General features: G+C 42.6%; 1 protein-coding gene across 1 annotated transcript; it reads right to left on the bottom strand.

Annotated features, from left to right (window-relative positions):
* Positions 1–301: 301 nt before the first annotated feature.
* Positions 302–25700, bottom strand: LOC112267258 (solute carrier family 25 member 36-A). Its single transcript, XM_024445507.2, has 7 exons — positions 25250–25700; positions 21821–21985; positions 21042–21119; positions 4464–4564; positions 2862–2928; positions 2475–2764; positions 302–2018 (listed from the first exon to the last, which is right to left on the bottom strand). The coding sequence occupies exons 1-7, from the start codon at positions 25288–25290 to the stop codon at positions 1825–1827; spliced, it is 936 nt and encodes a 311-aa protein (XP_024301275.1). The 5' UTR covers positions 25291–25700; the 3' UTR covers positions 302–1824.
* Between the last annotated feature and the right edge of the window lie 2260 nt (positions 25701–27960).

Below are 27960 nucleotides of genomic sequence, written 5' to 3'. Positions count from 1 at the left end.
ATGAGCTGAAATAAAAGATCCCAGAAATGTTCCATATGCACAAAAAGCTTATTTCTCTAAAATTTGTTCACATCCCTGTTAGTGAGCATTTCTAATTTGCCAAGATAATGCCACAGATGTCTCAAGTTAAGGGAGTGTGCAATTAGCACACTGACTGCAAGAATGTCCACTAGAGGTGTTCAGAGAATTGAATGTTAATTTCTCTACCATGAGCCGCCTCCGTCGTTTTAGAGAACTTGGCAGTACATCCAACCCGCCTCACAGCAGTAGACCATGTGTAACCACACCAGCCCAGGACCTCCACATCTGGCTTCTTCACCTGCGGGATCGCCTGAGACCAGCCACCCATACAGCTGATGAAACGGAGGGGTATTTCTGTCTGTAATAATGCCCTTTTGTGGAGAAAAACTAATTCGGATTGGCTGCGCCCTCTGCCCAGTCATGTGGAATCCATAGATTTAGGGCCTAATTTATTTATTTAAATTGACTGATTTCCTTATACGAACTGTAAACTCAGTGAAATTGCAGAGTTTATATTTTTGTTCAGTGTATAAAATTGTCTTGTTAAGTTATTGATTTTCTGTTAATATTTTTTCGTTCTTAGTATAATCACAAGGTTGGTGGTTGTTTCACTATCATAGCAGAGTCTCACTTTAGATAGCGCGATGGCTTCTGACGCGAGACAATGCTCACATCGTCTTTAGTTTGTTATTCCTTGAGTTGGTTAACATTCAAGTAGTTAAAAAGGGCGGATGATTCTGGTCAGTCTGGGTGCTGAGGGAGTGGGTCAGAGGTTCTTATGGTCACCCAACTCACTTTACAGAATGCACACAGAGAAAGAGCCCAAAGTGCTGTCCACACTGACCAGGCCGTACAGTAAAGACTTCTGCATGTTTCTTCCAGTATCAATGTCTAGTGTTAGTCAGGATGTCAGTCAGGGCAAGCCAGTCTCCTAGGTTAGGTTAGGCCTGTCAGAGTGGACTAGCCCCTGTGCATGTTGACCAAATGGGGTGGAGAGGACCAGGCTTCGTCCTGAGTACAAAGTGGACCCAACCAGCACTGTGTGTGGTTCTGAATGCCTACGGTCCAACTGGGGTGGAGAGGACCAGGCTTCGTCCTGAGTACAAAGTGGACCTGACCAGCACTGTGTGTGGTTCTGAATGCCTGCGGTCCAACTGTGGTCTACTGAGATCCAGAAACCAGGGCTGGTCTGAACTCTGCTTCCCCACATATCATTATTATGCATCTGTGCAGGTCAGTTGAAGTCGTCATGCAAGGCACATCCCCTATCCACCTCACTCCAACACTATCCTCACCTCAAGACCTCCCTGCACTCAACAAGCCTCAAGACTACCAATTGCCCCCTTGACACACAAACCAGAGAAATTATTAGCATTGTTAGACTCTAAACTAGCTTGAGTGCTCTCCCCAATGTACCTGCTCCAGTAAGCTATGCGCTTATTTAGGAGACAAGAGAGAGCAAGAAAACGAGAGAAAGGGCTCCTAAGGACTCATTTTCAATGAGACAGCTTCTTTTTAAACAACTTTGAACCATATCCCCAAAACAAACATTGATTTCCTGTCTACCAACCCCTCTTCCTGTGTCGTGCACCCCTGAAAATAACCCAACTCCCCATCCCAAAAAACAGGTGCTTTTGGGACAATTTGCTTTAGTTTTAGAAAGACAGGATGGAGGGACTGGAGGTGGGAGAGATGACAGTCCCTGGTCCCTCTCCTGTTTAATTTCTCTGGGGTCTCTTTATGCCATCCGTCCACGTCGGCCCATCTCTCTCTGGGATTTCATCTTGGGTCAAGGGTCAGAGGTTAACCATTCAGCATGTAGACCACTAGCTCGTAGGTACACATCATGATGGCGGTGTTAGGGATCTGGCGCACAAGGTGGGTGGTGAGGCCGCGGTACAGCGCCCGGTAGCCCTCTTCCTTGGGAACCGTGGTCAGAGTCTGGAAGAAGGAACGGTACTTGGTGCCTTCCTCCCGTAGCCGGGTCCGGATCACTTCTGTAAAGAGGGGAGAGGAGCACGCTCATTTCCTGGAGATTCAAAATAAACACTTTCCCAATACTAGATTCCATGCTGGACTTAGACCATGTTACTGTGAGAGTAAATTATATTTAAGGTGCACATGTGGGCTCCCGAGTGGCGCAGTGGTCTATGAGGCGTCACTGCAGTACCTGGTTTGAATCCAGGCTGCATCACATCCGACAGTGATTTGGAGTCCCATAGGGCAGCGCACAATTGGCCCAGCGTCATACGGGTTTGGCCGGGGTAGGCAGTCATTGTAAATGATAATTTGTTCTTAACTGACTTGCCTAATTATATAAAGGTTAAGGACAACCAATATTAACTACAGGTGCTAACTAGTATAAGGACAACAAACACACAACTGACTAGAAACCACCTATCCTCCACTCAGACCACTCCCACCCTCCTGCTCCCAGAACACACTGCTCTCACCATGGGGGTAAGCGATGGACGTAGCACAGGTCTTGGAGGTGGCGGCGGCGAGCATCATCCCCACAAAGTCCGAGGCGTCCTTGGACGCCTCCTCCTCCTCGTCCATGTGCTGCGCTGCCTTTGCCTCCAGGATACGCCGCTTGATGCTCTCGTAGATGACAAAGTGGATCACAGTTTCTGAGATTCCAGCGTAGGACGCTGACATTCCCCGGTAGAACCCTCGCAGGCCTTCTGTCTGGTACACCCGCCGCAAACACTCAAACGCATTCATGGGCTTCTCCCCGCGGTTCCTATGAGAAGGGTGGAATTGGGATTTACCAATGGTACAACCGACACAACATCCTAAATCCACCTCTAGCCACTACCTACTCAGACGTTTGTGTTTACCTGGAGTCCAGCTGCATGCGAGTCTTGATGAGCCAGATAGGGTTGGTAGCTGTGATGGCTGTGAACCCTGAGAGGAAGGACAAGAGCTCACATTTAGACACACTTTACTTAGACTAAACACCACTAACACTTGGAGTGTTTGTCTACCAAGCTGCAGAACAAAACACTGTTCAAAACGATCAGAAAAAAAATGGCGGGTTAAATTAACTGTCAACCCTACTTCCAAGAGAGAAAGGAGCTCAATAACATACCACAATATGACAAGGCCAAGGATATCTGTGTCGTGACCGCATGTGTGATGTAACGTGTGTGCATGTTAGTGTGTGTAAAGGTTACACTCCCATAATAATCAGTGTTAGGCTGCTTTTGCCCAGCAGTCATGTTGACACTGATCTCAGGGTTATTCCTAGCTCTGCAGAAGCCACTTGGCTACACAGCTCTCTGTATCACATAACTACCATGTACCAATGAGCTCTACATATCTCTCTACCAATGGCAAACAGGCGTCTTTTCTCACCTACCTGTCAACACATCAGCCTCTTACCAGGGCCAGACTATTCCCCTCTCCTGTATCACAGAGAGAAGCCGGTTATGTGGCAAAACTAGTTCTACAGGTAGCAGCACCTCATGGCATAGCCACTAGAGGGGGTATTTGAGGCGTACATGGGTTTACTAAATAAAGCAGAGCAGACCTTGACTAGACTGGCGGAAGGACCAAGCCAATGCTGCTCAGAGGGACAGGGTGTTAACAGAAACCTGTCAAAAACACAGTCTCACGTTGGCTCTGGTTCTCCATTACGGAAACATGCAGTGCTCTTTCAAAGCCCAGCTTGCCTGACTGACCTCAATTCTAAAGGGTAGAAGCCAGGAGTCTAGGCTACATGACATATTGCATTCCTCTTAGGATCACTGTGTCACTGGACAGAATTAATCTTCTAGAGAGACTATTTTCTCATTTAGAAAAGGTGTGTGTGTGTGTGATACTGTACAAGTTGGGAGTTTTTCAATATAATTTTATGATAATAGGCATGCTTACTTGGGGAACGGCCATGGGGAACGCTCTGCATTACATAGGCCTAACAGATTTTGCAGACAGAACGTCAACAATAAATAGACTTTACTCTACTCCCTTGCCTTTGGAAAGAAACACATCATCCTAATAACATGCACAATGAAAGACAAAGAGGGACGCCTTATGTCAGAAACTAGTTTAGCCACTAGGCTAGAGGATTAGGTCATATGGGGAGCTGTCACATGAAACAACAGGCTGAGAGCTGCTGGGCAGATATACTGTAGCACGAGACTAGAATATAGAAACCTAATCCTAGAATAGGAAGGTGAGGTAGGGGACCTCTACAGTCTGCGTTGGACTGGACCACCACTGACCCGGTCAGATCCAGTCCTCTGGCATGTCTGACCAACACAGAAGTGGTCACATCACATGACACTCCAGGTTAGGCTATCATCCAAATTTACCACCTAGAGCTGACTGAATACTCACAGAAAATTGTATGAATGAAAGGTATAACTACCAATGAAAAATCTAGAAATCTAGAAAAAAAAAAGAGTGCATGTATAGTGTTAGAAAGTGGGTGTGGTTACCTGCCAAGCCAGCAGATACCATGTGGACCTGTGTGGAGTCCGGCTGAAACACTCCATTCAGTCTCTCTTTGGCACTGGAGTACGCAGCAAAATAGATGGCTCTGAAGGAGGAGACAGGGTCCAGGGATTAAACAGAGGAAATGATACAGCACAGGAACCATCCCTGGTGGGGAATCCCTTGTCCTGCCAAGGAACTTATGACAAACAGTAGAAGGCCACAAATAAGAAAATAAAGTATTGAATGTTATGGTTGGGCAACATCTTTACTGCAAAACTAATTAGTCTCTCTCGTCACCCATGTTATGTAAAGAACAACAGCCTCTTATACATGTAAGCCACTAGTCTTCTTCCAGCAGCAGTGTAGCTAGTTAATGACACAACATTACTTAACACACTAAACTGTATTGTCCAGCTAGCTACTAATCTGACTGGGCTCATTATGAATAAAGCCACAACGACTGGGCTGATTAAAAGGGGTGTAAAGGTACATGTATTCCTACTGAACCGTTGGGGACCTTGGTTCGGTCAACACTTGAACCCGAATGAACACATACATTTTGTTTTATAAACACTTAAAACACTAGGCCTATAGGCATTGCCTACGCTGCGTTGTATGCCTCAAGTAAATCTGGGGAAAAATACAAATAAAATCAGGCTATTCTGTTAAAACAACTAGAGCCTTATGCACACGTTGGAATCGAAATTTGAATCTTCATTTCCGCATTTCAAACAGTCTTTTTTGAGGTGGTGAGTGGTGGGGTGGATAAACCAGGAGGATTCTCCATCATTGTTTAAATCTCCAGTTTGGGAAAATGTTGGTTTCCCAGTAGATTACAATGGCAATTGGCAGAGTTGTGGATAAAACGTTAACAGTAAGTCAGTCGCTACTGCTCAATGAGAATAACCTATGCAGCTGCTAAAACCTCAAACATGTTGACACATTTACATACGTATTCAGACCCTTTACTCAGTACTTTGTTGAAAAACCTTGGCTAGACACTACAGACTCAAGTCTTCTTGGGTATGACTCTACAAGCTTGGCACACCTGTATTTGGGGAGTTTCTCCCATTCTTCTTTGCAGATCCTCTCAAGCTCTGTCAGGTTAGATGGGGAGTGTCGCTGCACAGCTACTTTCAGGTCTCTCCAGAGATGTTCGATCGGGTTCAAGTCCAGGATATCTCTCTCGAATGGCGCCGGAGGACATGGCTGCCGTTTTACGGTCTCCTAACCAATTGTGCTATTATGCGTTTTTTTCACGATATTTGTAAATTATTTTGTACATAAGATACGGTTGCAGAAACATTACGGAAGAAAAGAGCTTCTGGATATCAGGACAGTGATCACTCACCTCGGATTAGACTAACAATTCTTCAACAACAAGCAGGACTCACACGATATTCTCCAAACACCCCACAGGGCAGACATCCCAATTATTCGCAAAAGGAATCGACGCAGAGAACAAAGAGCCGGATGCCTCGTCCGGACCCACAGAAGGCAACAAGGAAAGCTGCCGTTACCGTCAATACTACTCACCAACGTGCAATCATTGGACAATAAACTAGACGATGTACAATCACGAATATCCTACCAACGTGCAATCATTGGACAATAAACTAGACGAGGTACGATCACGAATATCCTACCAACGGGACATCAGAAACTGTAATATCCTACGCTTCACGGAATCGTGGCTGAATGACGACATGGATATTCAGCTAGCGGGATACACGCTGCACCGGCAGGATAGAACAGCACACTCCGGTAAGGGGAGGGGGGGCGGTCTGTGCATATTTGTAAACAACAGCTGGTGAATGAAATCTAAGGAAGTCTCTAGATTTTTCCTCGCCTGAAGTAGAGTATATTGTGATAAACTGCAGACCACATTACTTGCCTAGAGAGAGTTCTAAGCTATACTTTGTGGCTGTTTATTTACCACCACAAAACATATTCTGGAACTAAGACCGCACTCAGAAATAAGGAAACAGGAAACCACTCACCCAGAGGCTGCGCTCCTAGTGGCCCGAGACTTTAATGCAGGGAAAGTTAAATCAGTTCTACCAAATCTCTATCAACATGTTCACCTTTTTGGGATAGGGGGCAGCATTTTCACTTTTACTCTGTCCCAGATGCTAATATATGCATATTATTATTAGTATTGGATAGAAAACTCTGAAGTTTCTAAAACTGTTTGAATAATGTCTGTGAGTATAACAGAACTTATATGGCAGGCAAAAACCTGAGAAGAAATCCAAACAGGAAGTGAGAAATCGATTTTCAACACAGTGTCTATTGAAATCCCAGTGAGATATGAATGAGGATGCACTTCCTAGGGCTTCCACTAGATGTCACCGTCTTTAGAAACTGGTTTAAGGATTCTACTATAAAGGAGGGGCTCATAATAGCTCTTTGAGTCAGTGGTCTGGCAGAGAGACTCGGTCTCATAACGCGCGCTCCCGACAGAGTATGCTCTCGTTCCAATGCTTTTCTTCAGACAATGAAATTCTCCGGTTGGAACCTTATTGATGATTTATGTTAAAAACATCCTAGATTGATTGCATACATCATTTGACTTGTTTCTACGGAACTTTTCGAGTTTGTCTGGAGGAAATGCTCACGCCTCATGAAGATGGATTACTGGGCTGAACACGCAAAAAACAAGTGGCTAAATGATGGGCTTTATCGAACAAATCAGTCATTTATTGTCGAACTGGGATTCCTGGGAGTGCCTTCTGATGAAGATCAAAGGTAAGTGAATATTTAGTGTTTTTTTCATGAATCCTCTGGCTGTTTTGGGTTCTGAGCGCCGGTCTCAGATTATGCTTTTTCCGTAAAGTTTTTAAAAAATCTGACACAGCGGTTGAATAGAGGATAAGTCTCTTTAATTCTGTGAATAACACTTGCATCTTTTATCAATGTTTATTATGAGTATTTCTGCAAAATCACCAGATGTTTTGGAATCAAAACATTACTGCATGTAACATGCCAATGTAAACTGAGATTTTTGGATATAAATATGCACATTATCGAACAAAACATACATGTATTGTGTAACATGATGTCCTAGGAGTGTCATCTGATGAAGATCAAAGGTTAGTGATCAATTTGATCTATATTTCTGCTTTTTGTGACTCCTATCTTTGGCTGGAAAATGGCTGTGTGTTTTTGTGACTTGACTCTGACCTAACATAATCATATGTTGTGCTTTAGCTGTAAAGCATTTTTGAAATCAGACACGATGGGTAGATTAACAAGATGTTTATCTTTCATTTGCTGTATTGCATTTGTTAATGTGTGAAAGTTACATATTTCAAAAAAATATTTTTGAATTTTGCGCGGTGCCTTTTCAGCGGAATGTTGTCCGCAAGTGGAACCCCTGCCCTAGAAAGGTTAAATGTGCAACCAGAGGGAGAAAAAAAAAAATTCTAGATCACCTGTACTCCACACACAGGGATGCGCACACAGCTCTCCCTCGCCCTCCATTTGGTAAATTCAACCACAACTTTATCCTCCTGATTCCTGCTTTCAAGCAAAAATGAAAGCAGGAAGCACCAGTGACTCAGTCTATAAAAAAGTGGTCAGATGAAGCAGATGCTAAACTACAGGACTGCTTTGCTATCACAGACTGGAACATGTTCCGGGATTCTTCCGATGACATTGAGGAATACACCACACCAGTCACTGCCTTTATTAATAAGTGCATTGAGGACGTTGTCCCAACAGTGACTGTACGTACATACCCCAACCAAAAGCCATGGATTACAGGCAACATTCAATCAATTGGCCCGACCAACCAGTGCTCCCGCACGTTGGCTAACCGGGCTATCTGCATTGTGTCCCACCACCCGCCAACCCCTCTTTTTACACTTCTGCTACTCTCCGTTCATCATATATGCATAGCCACTTTAACGATACTTACATGTACATACTACCTCAATAAGCCTGACTAACAGGTGTCTGTATATAGCCTTGCTACTCTTTTTTAATGTCTTTTTACTGTTGTTTTATTTCTTAACTTACACACCTTTTTTTCCCCTCGCACCATTGGTTAGAGCCTGTATGTAAGCATTTCACTGTAAGGTCTACACCTGTTGTATTCGGCACACGTGACAAATAAACTTTGATTTGAGGACATTCAGAGACTTGTCCCAAAGCCACTCCTGCGTTTTCTTGGCTGTGTGCTTTGGATTGTTGTCCTGTTGGAAGGTGAACCAGGACGCCAGTCTGAGGTCCTGAGCAGGATTTCATTAAGGATCTCTGTACTTTTCCCCAGTCCTGACTAGTCTCCCAGTCCTTGCCACTGAAAAACATTGCCAAAGCATGATGCTGTCACCACACTTCACTATAGGGATGGTCCTCCAGACGTGACTCTTGGTATTCAGGCCAGACAGTTCAATCTTGATTTCAGACGATAGAGTCTTGTTTCTCATGGTCTGAGAGTCTTTAGGTGCCTTTTGGCTAACTCCAAGCGGGCTTTCATGTGCCTTTTACTGAAGAGTGGCTTCCGTCTGGCCACTCTACTATAAAGGCCTGATTGGTAGAGTGCTGCTTGTCCTTTTGGAAGGTTCTCCCATCTCCACAGAGGAACTCTGGAGCTCTGTCAGAGTGACCATTGGGATCTTTGTCACCTCTCTGACCAAGGCCCTTCTCCCCCAACTGCCCAGTTTGGCTGGGCGGCCAGCTCTAGGAAGAGATTGGTGGTTCCAATCGTGGTTCCAAACGTCCACTGGGTTCTTGGGGACCTTCAATGCTGCAGACATTTTTTTGGTTCCCTTCCCCAGATCTGTGTCTCGACACAATCCTGTCTTGGAGCTCTATGGACAATTCCTTAGACCTCATGGCTTGATTTTTGATGACATGCACTGTCAACTGTGGGACCTTATATAGACAGGTGTGTACCTTTCCAAATCATGTACAATCAATTGAATTTACCACAGGTGGACTTCAAGTTGTAGAAACATCTCAAGGATGCTCAATTGAAACAGGATGCACTGAAGCTCAATTTTGTCTCTCATAGCAAAAGGGCCTGAATCCTTATGTAAATACAGGTATCGTTTTTTCTTATTTTATACAAATGCAAAACAAAAAAAAGTCATTATTGGGTATTGTGTGTTGATTGCTGAGGATTATTTAATCAATTTTAGAATAAGTCTAACGTAACAAAATGTGGAAAAAGACAAGGGGTCTGAATACTTTCCGAAGGCACTATGTTTATAGCCACGGATATGTGCCCATTCTCGGTGGATGATAAGAATAGTAGGTTTCAGCACCTCGTGAAAGTGCTCGAGCCACGTTACGAACTTTGCCCTTTCGAAGGGTAGTACCCACTCTATATATAAAGCAAGGTAGAGCCAAAGTTGTCATAGAATTGGCAAATGCACCCAAGTTGCACTTACTACCAATGGCTGAACCTCAAGGGCTACAAAGAGCTACTTAACAGTGGCAGCCCATCACATTAGCAGGTAGCCTAGTGGTTAGAGCATTAGGCCAGTAACCGAAAGGTTTCTAGATCAAATTTCCGAGCTGACAACGTAAAAATCTATCATTCTGCCCCTGAACAAGGCAGTTAACCCGCTGTTCCTAGGCCGTCATTGTAAATAAGAATGTCTTAACTGACTTGCCTAGTTAAAAAAAGGTAAAATAAAAATGTTAAATACCTCAGAGTAAGAAATGAAAAGTATGTGCTATAGACACGCCCCCTTTGAGTCACACAAGTGCCCATATTTCTCTCTCTGTAAGAAAACAAAACATAGGCCTATACAATGTCAGCTATGTTAACATATTGATTTCACACATATTGCAATTTATTTCAGTGTTGTTGAGTAATTGTGTTTTCATTTAAGAAAATGTTGTTATTCTTGATTATGCCGTCAGCAGGCATTTTACGACTCATGATCATATATGGAGTCAGGAATACCAACACTATGGAGTCAGGAATACCAACACTATGGAGTCAGGAATACCAACACTATGGAGTCAGGAATACCAACACTATGTGAATTGTTATTGAAAGCAAGGCTGCATTCTAAACACTTTAAAAGACACACCCTTATCCCCACAGCCCTCAAATTAAGTGGACACTTCTGATGACATCTGACGAGTATACACTTGTAGGGCAAGGGGTGAGGAATGATTTTTAAATGGACCGCCCTTGCCCGGAAATTCATCCCACGATGACTGTGTTTTCAGCCACCGGCAGCTTGTGGATGCTTTATATGCGCTACAGTTAATTATGATTGCATGTCTACTTATATTAGATCTATAATTATTAATATACGCATACTGTATGATAGCTAGCAAATTAATTAGCTAACTAACATTAGCCTGCCTAGCTGGAACTTCTGAAGGAAAATGTTTTATTTCTACAATTTCCAAAAGCTATCCAAACAAAAACATGATTACTTTCACGAGACGTGTTTGTGCCGTCATGTGCATTAGTATCACAATTTCTAACCTTTTTACATTAGTTTGTACTTACACTTGTATGTTAACTTACCCATATTGATGTTGAGGTTTTAAGTTTCGGCTAACTTTTCTTAGCGGATGTACAATCATCGCAAATTGAATTATGGGGTGTTTCAGGCCCCAAAGTGAACATAATTGTACACTCGCAAACCTGATCAAAAACAAGAGCTTAGGGACTTACGTTGCGAACTTCCCTTGTTTGGCTAATCGTTTCGACCGACGTACAAGATGGTGACGGGGATTCTCCTAAGAGCATAAGGTGAGAATAAGTGGACATGGGTGTGTCTTTTATGAGTTTGAAACACAGTCTAAGAAGCGGTAGCGCATTGGGCGCTATTTTTAGGCTTCCTGTTTTTAAGTTTTGTTTTTGCATCTTTTACTTTTGGTTTTGTACACTAGCTTCCAAGAGCTGAAAATACTATATTTTTGGTTATAGAAAATATATTTCACAGCAGCTTAGATGGTACAATGATTCTCTACAATATACTTGCTTGTTTTGTCACAAACTGAAATTAGGCAAACTATTAGAATTTTATCAACCAGGAAAAGGCTGAGCAATTTCTGCATAGTGCATCTTTAAATATAGTTCCTGTTGGCATTTCATTTCCCCCCTGGAACAAAACTGACAGCAAAGCTGCAATATGTAACGAACCATGGATTTGATGAACCATTACACCCATACTAATTAAGAATAAAGCCAACAGCAATAACGACTAGGCTGAGTGTTTCAGTTTAAAATAGGCATTATTGGACGAAACACACAGTGCTAAAAGGAGTAGGGGTTGCACAATTCTGGTATATATATTTTAATTTTAAATCATCCTCAAACCAGAGGTCCTCGTTGGAGGATTCCGGATTTCCTGCTTATTCCCTCCTGGTACTAGGAAACTTCCAACCAGGATTCATGAAAAACCTAGGAATTTTGGGGAAGTTACTGGAGTCTTGCAACCATAAAATAAATACATTCAGTACACACTAGAGGTCGACCAATTAACCAGAATAGCCGATTTCAAGTTTTCATGACAATCGGAAATCTGTATTTTTGGAAGCGGATTTGGCCGTTTTAAAATATATATTTTTTACACCTTTATTTAACTAGGCAAGTCAGTTAAGAACACATTCTTATTTTCAATTACGGCCTAGAAACGGTGGGTTAATTGCCTTGTTCAGGGGCAGAACGACAGATTTTTACCTTGTCAGCTCGGGGATTCAATCTTGCAACCTCACAGTTAACTAGTCCAATGCTCTAACCACCTGCCTCATGAGGAGCCTGCCTGTTACATGAATGCAGTAAGAAGCCAAGGTAAGTTGCTAGCTAGCATTAACCTCTTGGTGTTAGGGGGCAGTATTTTTATGTTTGGGAAAAAAAAGTTTGTTTTAAACGGGATATTTTGTCAGGACATTGCGTAAGTGGTCACATGGTGGCTCCGAGAGAGATTCTCACGTAAAGTGCAGAGGTAGCCATTACTCCAATCGGTCCTAGAGAAAAAGGAATTGCTCCGACGGATATATTATCGAATAGATATCAGAAAAACACCTTGAGGATGGATTCTAAACAACGTTTGCCATGTTTCTGTCGATATTATGGAGCTAATTTGGAATATTTTTTGGCATTGTGGTGACTGCAATTTCCAGGCGATTTCTCAGCCAAACGTGATGTACAAACGGAGCTATTTCACCTACAAAAATAATATTTGGGGGAAAAAAATGAACTTTGGCTGTCTACCTGGGAGTCTCGTGAGTGAAAACATCCAAAGTTCAAAGGTAAACGATTTAATTTGATTGCTTTTCTGATTTCCGTGACAAGTTTGCCTGCTGCTAGCAAGGCATAATGCTACGATAAACTTACACAAATGCTTGTCTAGCGTTGGCTGTAAAGCATATTTTGAAAATCTGAGATGACAGGGTGATTAACAAAAGGCTAAGCTGTGTTCCAATATATTTCACTTGTGATTTTCATGAAGAGGAATATTTTCTAGGAAGATTTATGTCCGTTGCGTTATGCTAATTAGTGTCAGATGATAACGATCCCGTTCACGGGCTGGGCGTCACTACAGGTTAAACCTATCTTATAAAAAACAATCAATCATAAATCACTAGTTAAACTAGTAATATCATGAACCATGTGTAGTTATCTTGCGTGTCCTGCGATGCATATAATCGATGCGGTGCGTATTCGCGAAAAAGGGCTGTCGTTGCTCCAACGTGTACCTAACCATAAACATCAATGCCTTTCTTAAAATCAATACACAGAAGTATATATTTTTAACCTGCATATTTAGCTAAAATAAATCCAGGTTAGCAGGCAATCTTAACCAGGTGGAATTGTGTCACTTCTCTTGCGTTCATTGCATGCAGAGTCAGGGTATATGCATGGGCCGCCTGGCTCGTTGCAAACTAATTTGCCAAAATTGTACGTAATTATGACATAACATTGAAGGTTGTGCAATGTAACAGGAATATTTAGACTAATGGATGCCACCCGTTAGATAAAATACGGAACGATTCCGTATTTCACTGAAAGAAAAAACGTTTTGTTTTCGAGATGATCTTTTCCGGATTTCAACCATATTAATGACCCAAGGCTCGTATTTTTGTGTGTTATGTTATAATTAAGTCTATGATTTGATAGAGCAGTCTGACTGAGCGATGGTAGGCAGCAGCAGGCTAGTAAGCATTCATTCAAAACAGCACTTTAGTTGCCAGCAGCTCTTCGCAATGCTTCAAGTATTGCGCTGTTAATGACTTCAAGCCTATCAACTCCCGAGATTAGGCTGGTGTAACCGATGTGAAATGGCTAGCTAGTTAGCGGGGTGCGCGCTAATAGCGTTTCAAACGTCACTCGCTCTGAGTTGTTCCCCTTGCTCTGCATGGGTGACGCTGCTGTTTCTGCTTCTTCAGTCAAATTGTCATTGTCTCACCGTGTTTGGGTAGGCAGAGATGTAGCATTGTTGACCGAAGAGACAGTCAGTCAGACAAACTACAGGTAGTTTATACCTTCAACCATCGTACATGTCATGTCAAACTTGCCCTGAGCAAAAAAACACTAAACACTTCAGTACTGACCACTAAAAGCTTATCAGTCACAGTGTGTGGTGTGTTTAGCCTTGGCTATATATTTTGTGTTGTGTCAGAGGCCCAGGTGGTTTGATCTGCATCAGCATCTACCCTGACAGTGTCAACAAAGCACTCTGAACACGCTTAGCACAAGCTCTTGTTAGACGTAGCATTAGCTAGCGTCTACCATTAACTATTAGCTAGAGTCTACCATTAGCTACCACTTAGAGACTCATCATCATCATCTGCGGGCCAGGGGCTAATTAGCATTAGTAGCAATTTAGTATATAATCTTTTCGCTCCCAGTCCTACAGATTGTTAGCTAACTGGCTGGCTAGAGTACAGTGCTACTCAGAGCCCTGATCATTGCAGCTGTCATCAGCTTATCCAGAAACCCTCATTTATCCTCCACAGCAACTGACAGTGTTATGTAATAGCATTAAACTGTGGGATGGACAGCCTGGTGCTGAGCATTAGTGCTGTTTGTCCAGTCTAAACAAATTAACCAGGAGTAAGATAATTACTGTGTTAGTGATTGATTCACAACTCCTCTCTGTAAAAGCACCATTGTAAGATGTCAAATGGATCCCGTCAACTTGATGACCACAAACACTAGTGACACAGTAACTTCCCAGAACCCTTTGACTCTATAAACAACATGACCCCTTAGACATTCCCACAACTAAGAACTTAGACTTTGCAGTTGACCACCAGTGGGTCAATGTCAGATAATGTTAATAGTAGCTCCTTCCACATAGTCTAGGCTAGATTAGGGTTGTAAAGGGAGGGTATATTACAGGAAACCTTTGACATTTACCAGTCAACTACCAGAATGTTGGTATCTAGCAAGGATTAAGTAATATATCAAGATACCTAGCTGCTCTTTTGGGTAACTTAGATTATCACAGGTTTCTAATCATCTCTGGTCCTCTGTGTGGCCTTAACACAAAATAGATGAACAAATATAAATTAGATTTTAAAATAAACAAAATGGATTTAAAAAGTTGTCAAATATTATTCTACATATAAACTTTGTGAATACCATTGGTGTTTAAAGGTAGACTCCGCGATACGATGTAGATAAAGAACGTAAAAGGATAGTGGGTCAATTTAAGCAACAGCTAAATCAAATCAAATTTTATTTGTCACATACACATGGTTAGCAGATGTTAATGCGAGTGTAGCGAAATGCTTGTGCTTCTAGTTCCGACAATGCAGTAATAACGAACAAGTAATCTAACTAACAATTCCAAAAAACTACTGTCTTATACACAGTGTAAGGGGATAAAGAATATGTACATAAGGATATATGAATGAGTGATGGTACAGAGCAGCATAGGCAAGATACAGTAGATGATATCGAGTACAGTATATACATATGAGATGAGTATGTAAACCAAGTGGCATAGTTAAAGTGGCTAGTGATACATGTATTACATAAGGATGCAGTCGATGATATAGAGTACAGTATCTACGTATGCATATGAGATGAATAATGTAGGGTAAGTAACATTATATAAGGTAGCATTGTTTAAAGTGGCTAGTGATATATTTACATCATTTCCCATCAATTCCCATTATTAAAGTGGCTGGAGTAGAGTCAGTGTCATTGACAGTGTGTTGGCAGTAGCCACTCAATGTTAGTGGTGGCTGTTTAACAGTCTGATGGCCTTAAGATAGAAGCTGTTTTTCAGTCTCTCGGACCCAGCTTTGATGCACCTGTACTGACCTCGCCTTCTGGATGACAGCGGGGTGAACAGGCAGTGGCTCGGGTGGTTGATGTCCTTGATGATCTTTATGGCCTTCCTGTAGCATCGGGTGGTGTAGGTGTCCTGGAGGGCAGGTAGTTTGCCCCCGGTGATGCGTTGTGCAGACCTCACTACCCTCTGGAGAGCCTTACGGTTGAGGGCGGTGCAGTTGCCATACCAGGCGGTGATACAGCCCGCCAGGATGCTCTCGATTGTGCATCTGTAGAAGTTTGTGAGTGCTTTTGGTGACAAGCAGAATTTCTTCAGCCTCCTGAGGTTGAAGAGGCGCTGCTGCGCCTTCCTCACGATGCTGTCTGTGTGAGTGGACCAATTCAGTTTGTCTGTGATGTGTATGCCGAGGAACTTAAAACTTGCTACCCTCTCCACTACTGTTCCATCGATGTGGATGGGGGGGGGGTGTTCCCTCTGCTGTTTCCTGAAGTCCATAATCATCTCCTTAGTTTTGTTGACGTTGAGTGTGAGGTTATTTTCCTGACACCACACTCAGAGGGCCCTCACCTCCTCCCTGTAGGCAGTCTCGTCGTTGTTGGTAATCAAGCCTACCACTGTTGTGTCGTCCGCAAACTTGATGATTGAGTTGGAGGCGTGCGTGGCCACGCAGTCGTGGGTGAACAGGGAGTACAGGAGAGGGCTCAGAACGCACCCTTGTGGGGCCCCAGTGTTGAGGATCAGCGGGGAGGAGATGTTGTTGCCTACCCTCACCACCTGGGGGCGGCCCGTCAGGAAGTCCAGTACCCAGTTGCACAGGGCAGGGTCGAGACCCAGGGTCTCGAGCTTGATGACGAGCTTGGAGGGTACTATGGTGTTGAATGCCGAGCTGTAGTCGATGAACAGCATTCTCACATAGGTATTCCTCTTGTCCAGATGGGTTAGGGCAGTGTGCAGTGTGGTTGAGATTGCATCATCTGTGGACCTATTTGGGCGGTAAGCAAATTGGAGTGGGTCTAGGGTGTCAGGTAGGGTGGAGGTGATATGGTCCTTGACTAGTCTCTCAAAGCACTTCATGATGACGGATGTGAGTGCTACGGGGCGGTAGTCGTTTAGCTCAGTTACCTTAGCTTTCTTGGGAACAGGAACAATGGTGGCCCTCTTGAAGCATGTGGGAACAGCAGACTGGTATAGGGATTGATTGAATATGTCCGTAAACACACCGGCCAGCTGGTCTGCGCATGCTCTGAGGGTGCGGCTGGGGATGCCGTCTGGACCTGCAGCCTTGCGAGGGTTAACACGTTTAAATGTCTTACTCACTTCGGCTGCAGTGAAGGAGAGACCGCATGTTTTTGTTGCAGGCCGTGTCAGTGGCACTGTATTGTCCTCAAAGCGGGCAAAAAAGTTATTTAGTCTGCCTGGGAGCAAGACATCCTGGTCCGTGACTGGGCTGGGTTTCTTCCTGTAGTCCGTGATTGACTGTAGACCCTGCCACATGCCTCTTGTGTCTGAGCCGTTGAATTGAGATTCTACTTTGTCTCTGTACTGGCGCTTAGCTTGTTTGATAGCCTTGGAGGGAATAGCTGCACTGTTTGTATTCAGTCATGTTACCAGACACCTTGCCCTGATTAAAAGCAGTGGTTCGCGCCTTCAGTTTCACACGAATGCTGCCATCAATCCACGGTTTCTGGTTAGGGAATGTTTTAATCGTTGCTATGGGAACGACATCTTCAACGCACGTTCTAATGAACTCGCACACCGAATCAGCGTATTCGTCAATGTTGTTGTCTGACGCAATACAAAACATCTCCCAGTCCACGTGATGGAAGCAGTCTTGGAGTGTGGAGTCAGCTTGGTCGGACCAGCGTTGGACAGACCTCAGCGTGGAAGCCTCTTGTTTTAGTTTCTGTCTGTAGGCAGGGATCAACAAAATGGAGTCGTGGTCAGCTTTTCCGAAAGGGGGGCGGGGCAGGGCCTTATATGCGTTGCGGAAGTTAGAGTAACAATGATCCAGGGTCTTTCCACCCCTGGTTGCGCAATCGATATGCTGATAAAATTTAGGGAGTCTTGTTTTCAGATTAGCCTTGTTAAAATCCCCAGCTACAATGAATGCAGCCTCCGGATAAATCGTTTCCAGTGAGTTAAATAAAGTTCGTTCAGAGCCATCGATGTGTCTGCTTGGGGGGGATATATACGGCTGTGATTATAATCTAAGAGAATTCTCTTGGTAGATAATGCGGTCTACATTTGATGGTGAGGAATTCTAAATCAGGTGAACAGAAGGATTTGAGTTCCTGTATGTTTCTTTCATCACACCATGTCACGTTAGTCATAAGGCATACGCTAAGAGCGCTGAAGCGTGAGCGTCAACTTCTCTGCTGTTTTGGTGCCCTGCCTACCATGCTGTGAACAGCGTGAAGCGAACCCGTGCACAGATACTGTGTGTGACAGCGAAGTATTGTATCGTGCTCATCTCAATATCTCCGGTGCTGCTTGTGGCAACGTCATTTTACAGAGTCTACATGAGGGTTTAATATGAGGGTTTCAACACGTGTGTGTGTGTAGACAGTGCATTAGGAAAGTATTCAGAACCCTTCTCTTTTTCCACATTTTGTTACGTTACAGCCTTATCCTAAAATGTATTAAAGAGCATCCTGTTTCCATTGAGCATCCTTGACATGTTTCAAAAACTTTACTGGAATCCACCTGTGGTAAATTCAGCTGATTGGACATGATTTGGAAAGGCACACACCTGTCTATTTAAAAAGGTCCCAGTTGACAGTGCATGTCAGAGCAAAAACCAAGCCATGAGGTCGAAGGAATTGTCCATAGAGTGCCGAGACAGGATTGTGTCAAGGCACAGATCTGGGTATGGGTACCAAAAGGAAAATAGCATTAAAAGGTTTCCAAGAACACAGTGGCGTCAAACATTCTTAAATGGAACTGAGAAATCGAGGGAGAAGGGCCTTGGTAAGGGAGGTGACCAAGAACCCAATGGTCACTCTGACAGAACTCCAGAGTTCCTCTGTGGAGATGGGAGAACCTTCCAGATGGACAACCATCACTGCAGCACTCCACCAAATCAGGCCTTTTGGGAGTGGCCAGACAGAAGCCACTCCTCAGTAAAAGGCACATGACAGTCCGCTTGGAGTTTGCCAAAAGGCAGCTAAAGCCTCTCAGACCATGAGAAACAAGATTCTCTAGTCTGATAAAACCAAGATTGATCAACTCTTTGGCCTGAATTTGCAAATAAATTCAGAAAAAAAATCCTACAATGTGATTTTCTGGGGAAAAAAATTCTTGTTTTGTCTGTCATAGTTGAAGTGTACCTACGATGAAAATTACAGGCCTCTCATCTTTTTAAGTGGGAGAACTTGCACAATTGGTGGCTGACTAAATACTTTTTTGCCCCACTGTATGCACGTACCACTTTTCCGTTTATTTTTTGAAACAAGTTATTTTTTTCATTTAATTTCACCAGTTTGGACTATTTTGTGTATGTCCATTACATGAAATCCAAATAAAAATCAATTTAATAAATTACAGGTTGTAATGCAACAAAATAGGAAAAATGCCAAGGGGGATGAATACTTTTGTAAGGCACTGTAGCTGTGCAGCGACGCTCCCCATCCAACCTGACAGCTCTTGAGAGGATCTGCAGAGAAGAATGGGAGAAACTCACCAAATACAGGTGTGCCAAGCTTGTAGAGTCATACCCAAGAAGACTTGAGGCTGTAATCACTGCCAAAGGTGCTTCAGCAAAGTACTGAGTAAAGGGCCTGAATACACACACACATATATATTGTTTTTATAAACAGTCAATTTTAGAATAAGGCTGTAATGTAACAAAATGTGGAAAATGTCAACGGGTCTGAATACTTTCCAAATGCACTGTAGACATGACTGTAGACATGAAAAGAATGCTGCTCTGTTTTTACCTCTGCTGCATCACAACATGAGCTTGAGACTCAGACGTTGAACTATGACTAGGAACAGAATATGATGGAACCCTTTTTAATCATTAAAATAACTGTCCAGTGTTTCTAAGTTTCTGTGAAATATGACCTATAATGAATTATAAAACTGGTTGTTTGGATCATGGATGATGATTGGACGAGCAGCGTTCCAAACCGTGCTGTATTGGCGGTCACAAAAACACCTATGCCCGCTAACAATTCCATCTGAGAATTTGCCCTGCACCTCCATAAAAATTCTTGTTGCTGTCTGAATTCATGCATTTACTTCAACTCGCACATCATTTCCCCTTGCTTCCAGCCTAGCATATAGTTTGGTATAGCGGGGATAAATATAAGCCTTGCCTGTCTGACCTCAGAAACAATGTTTAACTGTTGTATTTTGATCTCTGTAGTAGCATACATAGATTGAACAGTGCCCAGACGAAAGGAGACAACTTTTTCCTGAGCCAGTCGAAATCACACATCAACGTCATCATCACAAGTAAACGCCAATAGAAAAGAAGCTCAAAAACAAACAAAAATGCAGCCGGTGTACTGTCATTCCAGGTTCAATGTTTAATGTCACTGAGTTAGCTGAAGTTGGCTAGCTAGCAAGTGACAAGTACATTATCCAGCCTGCATAGCAACTATGCAAAAGGAATTAACTATTGGGTCTCATCTGTAGCAACATGACCAAAATAACTAACAAGATTTGTCTGGACTATATCTTCTGGAGGAAGAACTAAATTGGATGAATTGACTTATCAAAATAACATTTTAATAAAAATACATAATTCATTGTTATTTTAATATGCTGGTAACAGTTTTAGAAAAGCAGTAAGGCAGTGCTATATCATGGTGCCGGACCCACAACACCATTTACCTGTGACTGTATTCATGATACAGCACTGACACTTATCCTTATTGCTTAATTAAAATAGGAGTTAAATCATGTTCCTTAAATTTCCTACTCTTTGAAATGTGTAGTTGTGTCTAAAAAGCACCATTTTGCAAAACAAATTTTAAATGACACGAAAAAAAAAAAAAAGTGTGTGTACTTTAGTGTATTTATACTTGGGATATCGCCTATCAATATTTGCGCATAATGGCGTTTCCACCACCATTTCTCGCATAATCCATTTTACCGACACAAAAAGATCCCATCATGTCGAATTAACAAATTGTCTGTCTGCATATATAAACTCGTACCGGTATTTAATGTTTCCATCAGCCCAGTTGTGACCTTTTTTCCATGTGTCAGGTAATTCATCTACATGAAATGGACTATATAGTTAGTTAGATGGAAATGTGGTTGGTGATATTGTATATCCTGAAATATGAAATTATCATACAGTACTACAATTTCATTAATCTACTTTTTGTTGTTGTAGTGTTAGGTGCTTACCTGGAGGGGGCCACACCCACTAGATTAGGCCCCAGGCCCCTGAAAAGAGAGCGGGCTCCTTCTTTCTCAAGAATCAACCTGAAGATAAAAACAGAATTCCCTTACCCACCACTCACAAATATTCACATTCTTTTCACTGAAACTTCAGTGGAGTTCATAACAATGAACTAGGAATAGGCTCTGCCGAAAGACTTGCAACAACAACTTGTAGAGAGAAAAACATGATGTATGATAGGAGTGATGGGATATATGCTGCTGCTGGGGTAGGCTACAGATCCCCAGACAGGCCTTTTCCTGAAGGTAGGAGAGAGAGGGGCGCTTCAGGAGTTGGATTTTAGTCCACATGGCTCTGCCTACCAAGGAGACATGGGCCAGAGCAAACAACAACAACATGGGGTTTTGTGTGGAGGGAGGGATCCAGCAGCCAAACCCCACGAGGGGATAGGGGGTAAACCGGAGGACGTGTAAACACCCAAAATAGACCAGCTAATATTTACTCTCTGGTTTCTTGAGACTTCTACGCGTTAGACTACTTAGAACTGTTTACTGTGAAGTTTAATGTGCAAAGCTAGAGGGCAATGACAGTAATAAATCCAAAACAATCTAAACCAATAACACAAGCATAAAGTATAGTATTTGTAATGTTTGATGGTTAACAATAAACATCCCTAGACATTAAAATAAAAGTCTGCGCCTGTTTGATCTTGTGAGCTGATAGACTGTATGTTAGTATGACAATGCTTGTAAATCAAGTTGTGCAGGCAGAACATAATACCCACTTGAGGCAGTGCAGGGGTCCTGGAGGGGACATGCGTGCTACGCTGGGCCCATTGACGGTACTGAGCTGCACCCCAGACACGTAGAGTGTGATGTGGGATGACTGTAGTCTGGTCTTCACCACCTCCAGGGGACAGGTCAGGATGGCTCCTACCGTTCCCCCACACCTAGAAGAGAGCAGAGAGAGAACAGAGGGATGGGAAAGGGTAGAGAGCGAGCGTGTCAGAGCAAACAACCCACACAAACTGATGGAACAGCTACAAGGACAGATGTAGAATTGGGTGCTTTTTTGAGGTGGCAGCAAATATTGCTCAGCTGCTTGAGAAAAGCAGCAGACAAACTGTCTATCTGGAAGGTGCTGATTCCATTACAGAAATACACAGTGGATGGAATCCAGAGGATCTGGGGCTTGTGGATCCGTGTGGAGACTAGGGGAGGCTTGAGGATCCGTGTGGAGACTAGGGGAGGCTTGAGGATCCGTGTGGAGACTAGGGGAGGCTTGAGGATCCGTGTGGAGACTAGGGGAGGCTTGAGGATCCGTGTGGAGACTAGGGGAGGCGTGGCGAGTCAGCACAGTAATGCCCTCCATCTGAGGACAACAGTTCTCGACTGGAATGAATAAGTGCAATAACAAATACTTTGTGCCCGTACCTTTCACGCACCTAATTTGACCTAACACTTTCCAGAAGCACACAAATGACTAGGCTACCTTTGACTGTGAGTCTGAGCTTCTTTATAGGAACTCATGAATACAACACGGTTTTGAACACAATGGGAGCGGGATGATTTGAAAGAAGTAGACTAAGTTCTACGAGTCCTTTGGGGGAAATATGGCGAGTAGAAAGTATGTGTTTATAACCTAGCCCCGAGCAATTGCCCCGTGTTGTATCGTAAACTATGAAAAGACACAGATAAGAGTGTGAATGACAAGACAGTGAGAAAATATTTTCAGCCAAACCCGAGTAGATTACAGATACAGGCCTAACTCTGTTGCTATGATGGTTGATCATTAATCCATACTTCTATTGCGGCAGATACAGAGGGAGATGGCCACAGTAAATAGAGGTGGAACTGAGGGAATCCGACATACACACCTGGCACATGTGGACTGCGACAGAGCATGAGCACTGTGGAGAACATTAGAAAAGGTCAACAACGGGAGGGTGCAGGGCTAAACTATTTCTTCCTTACCTGGGACCAATAGTCCTATGACAAGCTACTGATGTTATTTTGAAGGAAAGGAGAACATGTCTAGGCCTATTACTCAATATGTCTGTCAACTCTTGTGTTTATTTATTATGAGTTCAATAAAAAGATAGGAGACAATAAAAGACTTGAGATGCAGCCAAATGTTCTGGAAACCCGCATGACACAGTTTTAGGGAAGGGGCTCTCCGGTTAAACTCAACGCTACGATTTACGATGGAGTTGAGCAGCGACTACTGTGGGCTGCCTGGATTTCCAACATCACATAAAATTATATGTTTTTATTTAAAAACTATCAATTTCAGCACCCAAAGAACAACCCGCATTTACACAGGACCAATACAGCACCCCAAAAATAGTACTGTGTACATGACATTGTACTGTGTAAATGCAGGCTATTCTTTGGAAGCTAAAATACGTTTTCTTTTATAAAAATGTAATTTTATGTGATGTCGGGGAACTCCAGCCCTGTTGATTAGGCTACTGCCCATCCTGAACTAACGATAACAATTCTGGAAGGAATATGAAGGTACACTAATGTATTTATGTCAAGTTACTCTCATACCACATACAGTAGGGGTCTTCCAACCCTCCCTGAGATATTACACAACTGGTTGTCTGAGCTGAAATTGGTCATGTGCCTTCGTTTACAAGCATTCAGGAGCTCTCTTGCTCTCTATTCATCCATCTCTGTCTTTTGCCATGAGTCTGAGCAACACATGCAGGAATGCTTCTTGCCCTGAAGCCTCAAGCTCAGCATGCGCCTTCACAAACTACAGCGAACCAGCTGAAACGTGAGTCCTGAAATCTTGAACATAATCTTTAAAACACCCCATCTGTTGGTCATGCAATTGTCCATATGAATGTACATAGTAAGAGTCTATATAACAAATCAAGTCCTCATCTAGCCCTTGGTCTTGACTCTCAGTTCCATTACAATACACATAAGAGTCATTGGACAAAGGAGTCTTCTGTATGGGGAAGTTTTGTTAAAAGCCCTGACTCTGTCTGAACATTAACAAGCATCATTGAAGTAGTTTTGGAAGCATAAGGACCTTATATTTCATATCAGCATCCAGCAAGACTTTTTTCCTTCTAAAAACACAAGGTTAAATTGATACACACCTATATAGGGTTAGTGTTCCCACACTGCCATATCTCAAATGTTACAGCCATGTTTGCTGAAAACATAGGGACCACCTGTGCTAATTAGCCATCAGGCATGATCCAGACACATGGGTGTAATGAAAGGCTGGTTAGAACAGGGTACAGTAAGTGTTTTTTTGCATTTATTAAATTATTTTTATATTATATGAAAGAAGAGGGCTTTATGTTTCTAGAACCTTGTGGTAATTTCGAATCGATTCACGTTTTGGTGGAATATTTGGCTGCCAGAGCCAGGCTACCTCTGAAAATAGCATACCGTGGACCTTAAGGAGTAACGGTAACATTAGGCTCTTTACGAGCACATCTTGGGCTAGCTCGCTACAATGTCACACTGACACAGTGTGAGCATCATTACTATTTATTTACCATTACAACTTCGGGCTGCGTAGCTAGAATGGTTTAATCGGAGAAGAGTTTCCCCATCGGCTGTGGCAGTTCAGGTAATTTATAGCTGACCATGGTATGACCTTGGAGTGCATTTGTTTTGGTTCTGACGCCGCAACTTGATCAGATGCCTATGAGAGAAACCCCTTAAACCTCCGTGAGAGAAACCGGATAGTTTACGGCTTACCATAATGTTAGACCCCCTTATTTCTTTAGTTGCACGATGAGCTCAGTAGTTTGATAGTAAAGGATGCCAGGTAACGTTAACATTAGATAACGTCAGAATATGTGAAATAAGGTCAAAACAATGGCATCCGAGCGCACGTGCTGAAACAAGTGCATCCGCGTGGGTTCTGGCTAATAGTCGGACAATGGTAATAACAACACTCGTATACAATTGAAGAGCTGGCAATGTTGTGGGTGAAAACCTTCTACATAGCACCGGAAAATAGATTTCCCTACCAAAACCAGACAGCTATGTCATTGAATTCAGCTAGCTAATGTTAGCTAGCAAAACAGCTGCTGCAGGCACATCATCGTGGATACGTCTAGACTAGCAGCATCTAACGTGCTAGCCAACTAGACATCTTTGCATTTTATATAGCTTGCTAGCATGATGGTAACTAACGTTACACTGGACTGTATTACTAGCTAGCGATTAGCCATGATACTCACCCTCCAGCAAACAGATGAACTAGGGTATCTCTCCGACTCATTCTGTCTCATATTCCCAGGACCCGGACGCAGGGCACCACTTTGGGTTAGGAGACAAGGGGGGCTGACGACAAGGAATGGGTAACTTATTGATCACTAGACCAATGCGCCGTGTTGTGGAGGTCAGTTGCTAGCAAAAGCGAGTATATGTAACGCGTTAGCTACAGTTGCTAGCTTCCCAGGCTAACCGTTGCCTTCCCCTGACTGAAAACTTCGCGGTCACGATAGTGACTTTGCGTCTCTTCCGTGTTAACAGGGATATTATTTTGCCATGGTGAATGTATTTTTCTAGTGAATGAATCCAATTCGGTGTGATATACTTATACCCCGACACACCTTCAGCCTGACTCTTACATTGCTCGCCTTCACCCCTTGCCTCACAGAATGCTACAGCGACAGGTCAGAATGTTTATCCTCGAATGGGAAGCCGCAAAACAAAGGCTGTGATTGGCGGATGTGTAGCAGTACATTATTTAATCCCGCCCCATCACTACTTTTTCACGTGATCAGGCTTTGAATGGAAGCGTGCTTTGCTACAGCAAGTTTCAAATCAATCAAATACAAATTGTATTGGTGCATACACTATATAGACAAAAGTATGTGGACACCCATTCAACATAGTGTATTCGGCTATTTCTGCCACACATGTATAACATCGAGCACACAAGCCATGCAATTTCCATAGACAAACATTGGCAGTAGAAGGGCCTTTCTGAAGAGCTCATTGACTTTGAGCTTGGCACCGTTCCACAGGTCAGTTTTAGGCCCTGCAAAGAGCTTCCCAAAAGTGCTTGTATTTTGCATATGTTATCGCAGGTGCAGCGAAATGCTTGTGTTTTTAGCTCTAACAGTGCAGCGTACCCAACAATACAAAACAATATACACAAATACACAAAATGTCAATTAAGAAATATCTGAACGAGCAATCTCAGAGTCTGGAATATAAACTAAATGTATGTATACGAGGGTGTTTATCGACAGTAGGCTATAAATAGGACAGGTGTGTACAGCAGTAGTTCTTTACAGTTTATTTATTTATTTGTCATTTTTATGAAATCTCTTGAGATATCCCTCGTTTTCAAGTGTCCGAATGAAAAAAAATGAACCTGCAATACTTAGTAACAATAATAATATGGCAACTACTGTATAATAATAATAACTGTAATAATAAAATAAATGAACATTAGTAGCATAAAACGTTTTATATAACTACTAATAGGCCTAGAAATAGTACAATTACTGCTACAACTACTAATACAACTACTTAAACTAAGTACCTATAATATACACTGAGTGTACAAAACATTAATAAAACCTTCTCTTTCCATGACATAGACTGACCAGGTAAATCCAGGTTAAAGCTAGGATCCCTTATTGATGTCACTTGTTAAATCCACTTCAATCAGTGTAGATGAAGGGGAGGAGGCAGGTTAAAGAAGGATGTTTAAGCCTTGAGATAATTGAGACATGGATTGTGTATGTGTGTCATTCAGAGGGTGAATGGGCAGGACAAAAGATTTAAATGCCTTTGAATGGAAGTAGGTGCCAGGCGCACCGGTTTGTGTCAAGAACCGCAACACCGTTGGGTTTTTCACGCTCAACAGTTTCCCGTGTGTATCAAGACTGGTCCACCACCCAAAGGACATCCAGCCAACTTGACACAATTGTGGGAAGCATTGGAGTCAACATGGGGCAGCATCGCTGTGGAACACTTTTGACATCTTGTAGAGTCCATGCACCGACGATACATACAATACATACATATTTACAAATATCTTCACATGGGGATGTTTCTATTAGTTAAAACAGTTTGATCTTAACATCACTGTGTGATTTTTAATGGCCTGATTTCTATAGGTAAATTATTCCAGTCAGTTGGGCCTGTATCTTAAAGATCTTACTCCAACTTCATGATGCACCCTTGGAATTTGTCATTTCTGCTGCTGTTGAAAGGAGTAGTGTGAGTCTTGTAAAGTTAAGTATTCCTTAATACAGTATATACAGGGACATTTCAGTTGATACATTTATAAATAAATTGGTACCAATGCAGTTGTCTTCTGTTTGGGAGAGACAGCCAATTTAGCCATTCATACATTGTGCAATGATGTGTCTTATAATGGTATCCAAAGTATATACACTACCGTTCAAAAATTTGGGGTCACTTAGAAATGTCCTAGTTTTTGAAAGAAAAGCACATTTTTGGTCCATTAAAATAACATCAAATTGATCCGAAATACAGTGTAGACATTGTTAATGTTGTATATGACTATTGTAGCTGGAAACGGTTGATTTTTTATGGAATATCAACATACAGTATGCGTACAGAGGCCCATTATCACTCCTGTGTTCCAATGGCACATTGTGTTAGCTAATTCAAGTTTATCATTTTAAAAAGCTAATTGATCATTAGAAAATAATTTTGCAATTCTGTTAGCACAGCTGAAAACTGTTGCTCTGATTAAAGAAGCAATACAACTGGTCTTCTTTCGACTAGTTGAGTATCTGGAGCATCAGCATTTGTGGGTTTGATTACAGGCACAAGATGGCCAGAAACAAATATCTTTCTTCCTTCTTCTGAGAAATTAAGGCTATTCCACGCGAGAAATTCCCAAGAAATGGAAGATCTCGTACAACACTGTGTACTACTCCCTTCACAGAACAGCGGACAAACA

The sequence above is a fragment of the Oncorhynchus tshawytscha genome, linkage group LG14 (assembly GCF_018296145.1).
Source record: "Oncorhynchus tshawytscha isolate Ot180627B linkage group LG14, Otsh_v2.0, whole genome shotgun sequence".
Lineage (NCBI taxonomy): Eukaryota > Metazoa > Chordata > Actinopteri > Salmoniformes > Salmonidae > Oncorhynchus > Oncorhynchus tshawytscha.
Note: the sequence above shows the minus strand (reverse complement) of the source record. Positions and strands in the feature narration are given on the sequence as shown.

Bases quoted from the DNA above. Each gene is read 5' to 3' on its own strand.
- LOC112267258 (XM_024445507.2), bottom strand. From the start codon at position 25,290: ATGAGTCGGAGAGATACCCTAGTTCATCTGTTTGCTGGAGG. The intron at 21,986-25,249 runs GTGAGTATCATG...GCTCTCTTCTAG, and splicing joins GTTCATCTGTTTGCTGGAGG to GTGTGGGGGAACGGTAGGAG. The intron at 2,019-2,474 runs GTGAGAGCAGTG...CCCTCTTTACAG, and splicing joins GTCCATCGCTTACCCCCATG to AAGTGATCCGGACCCGGCTA.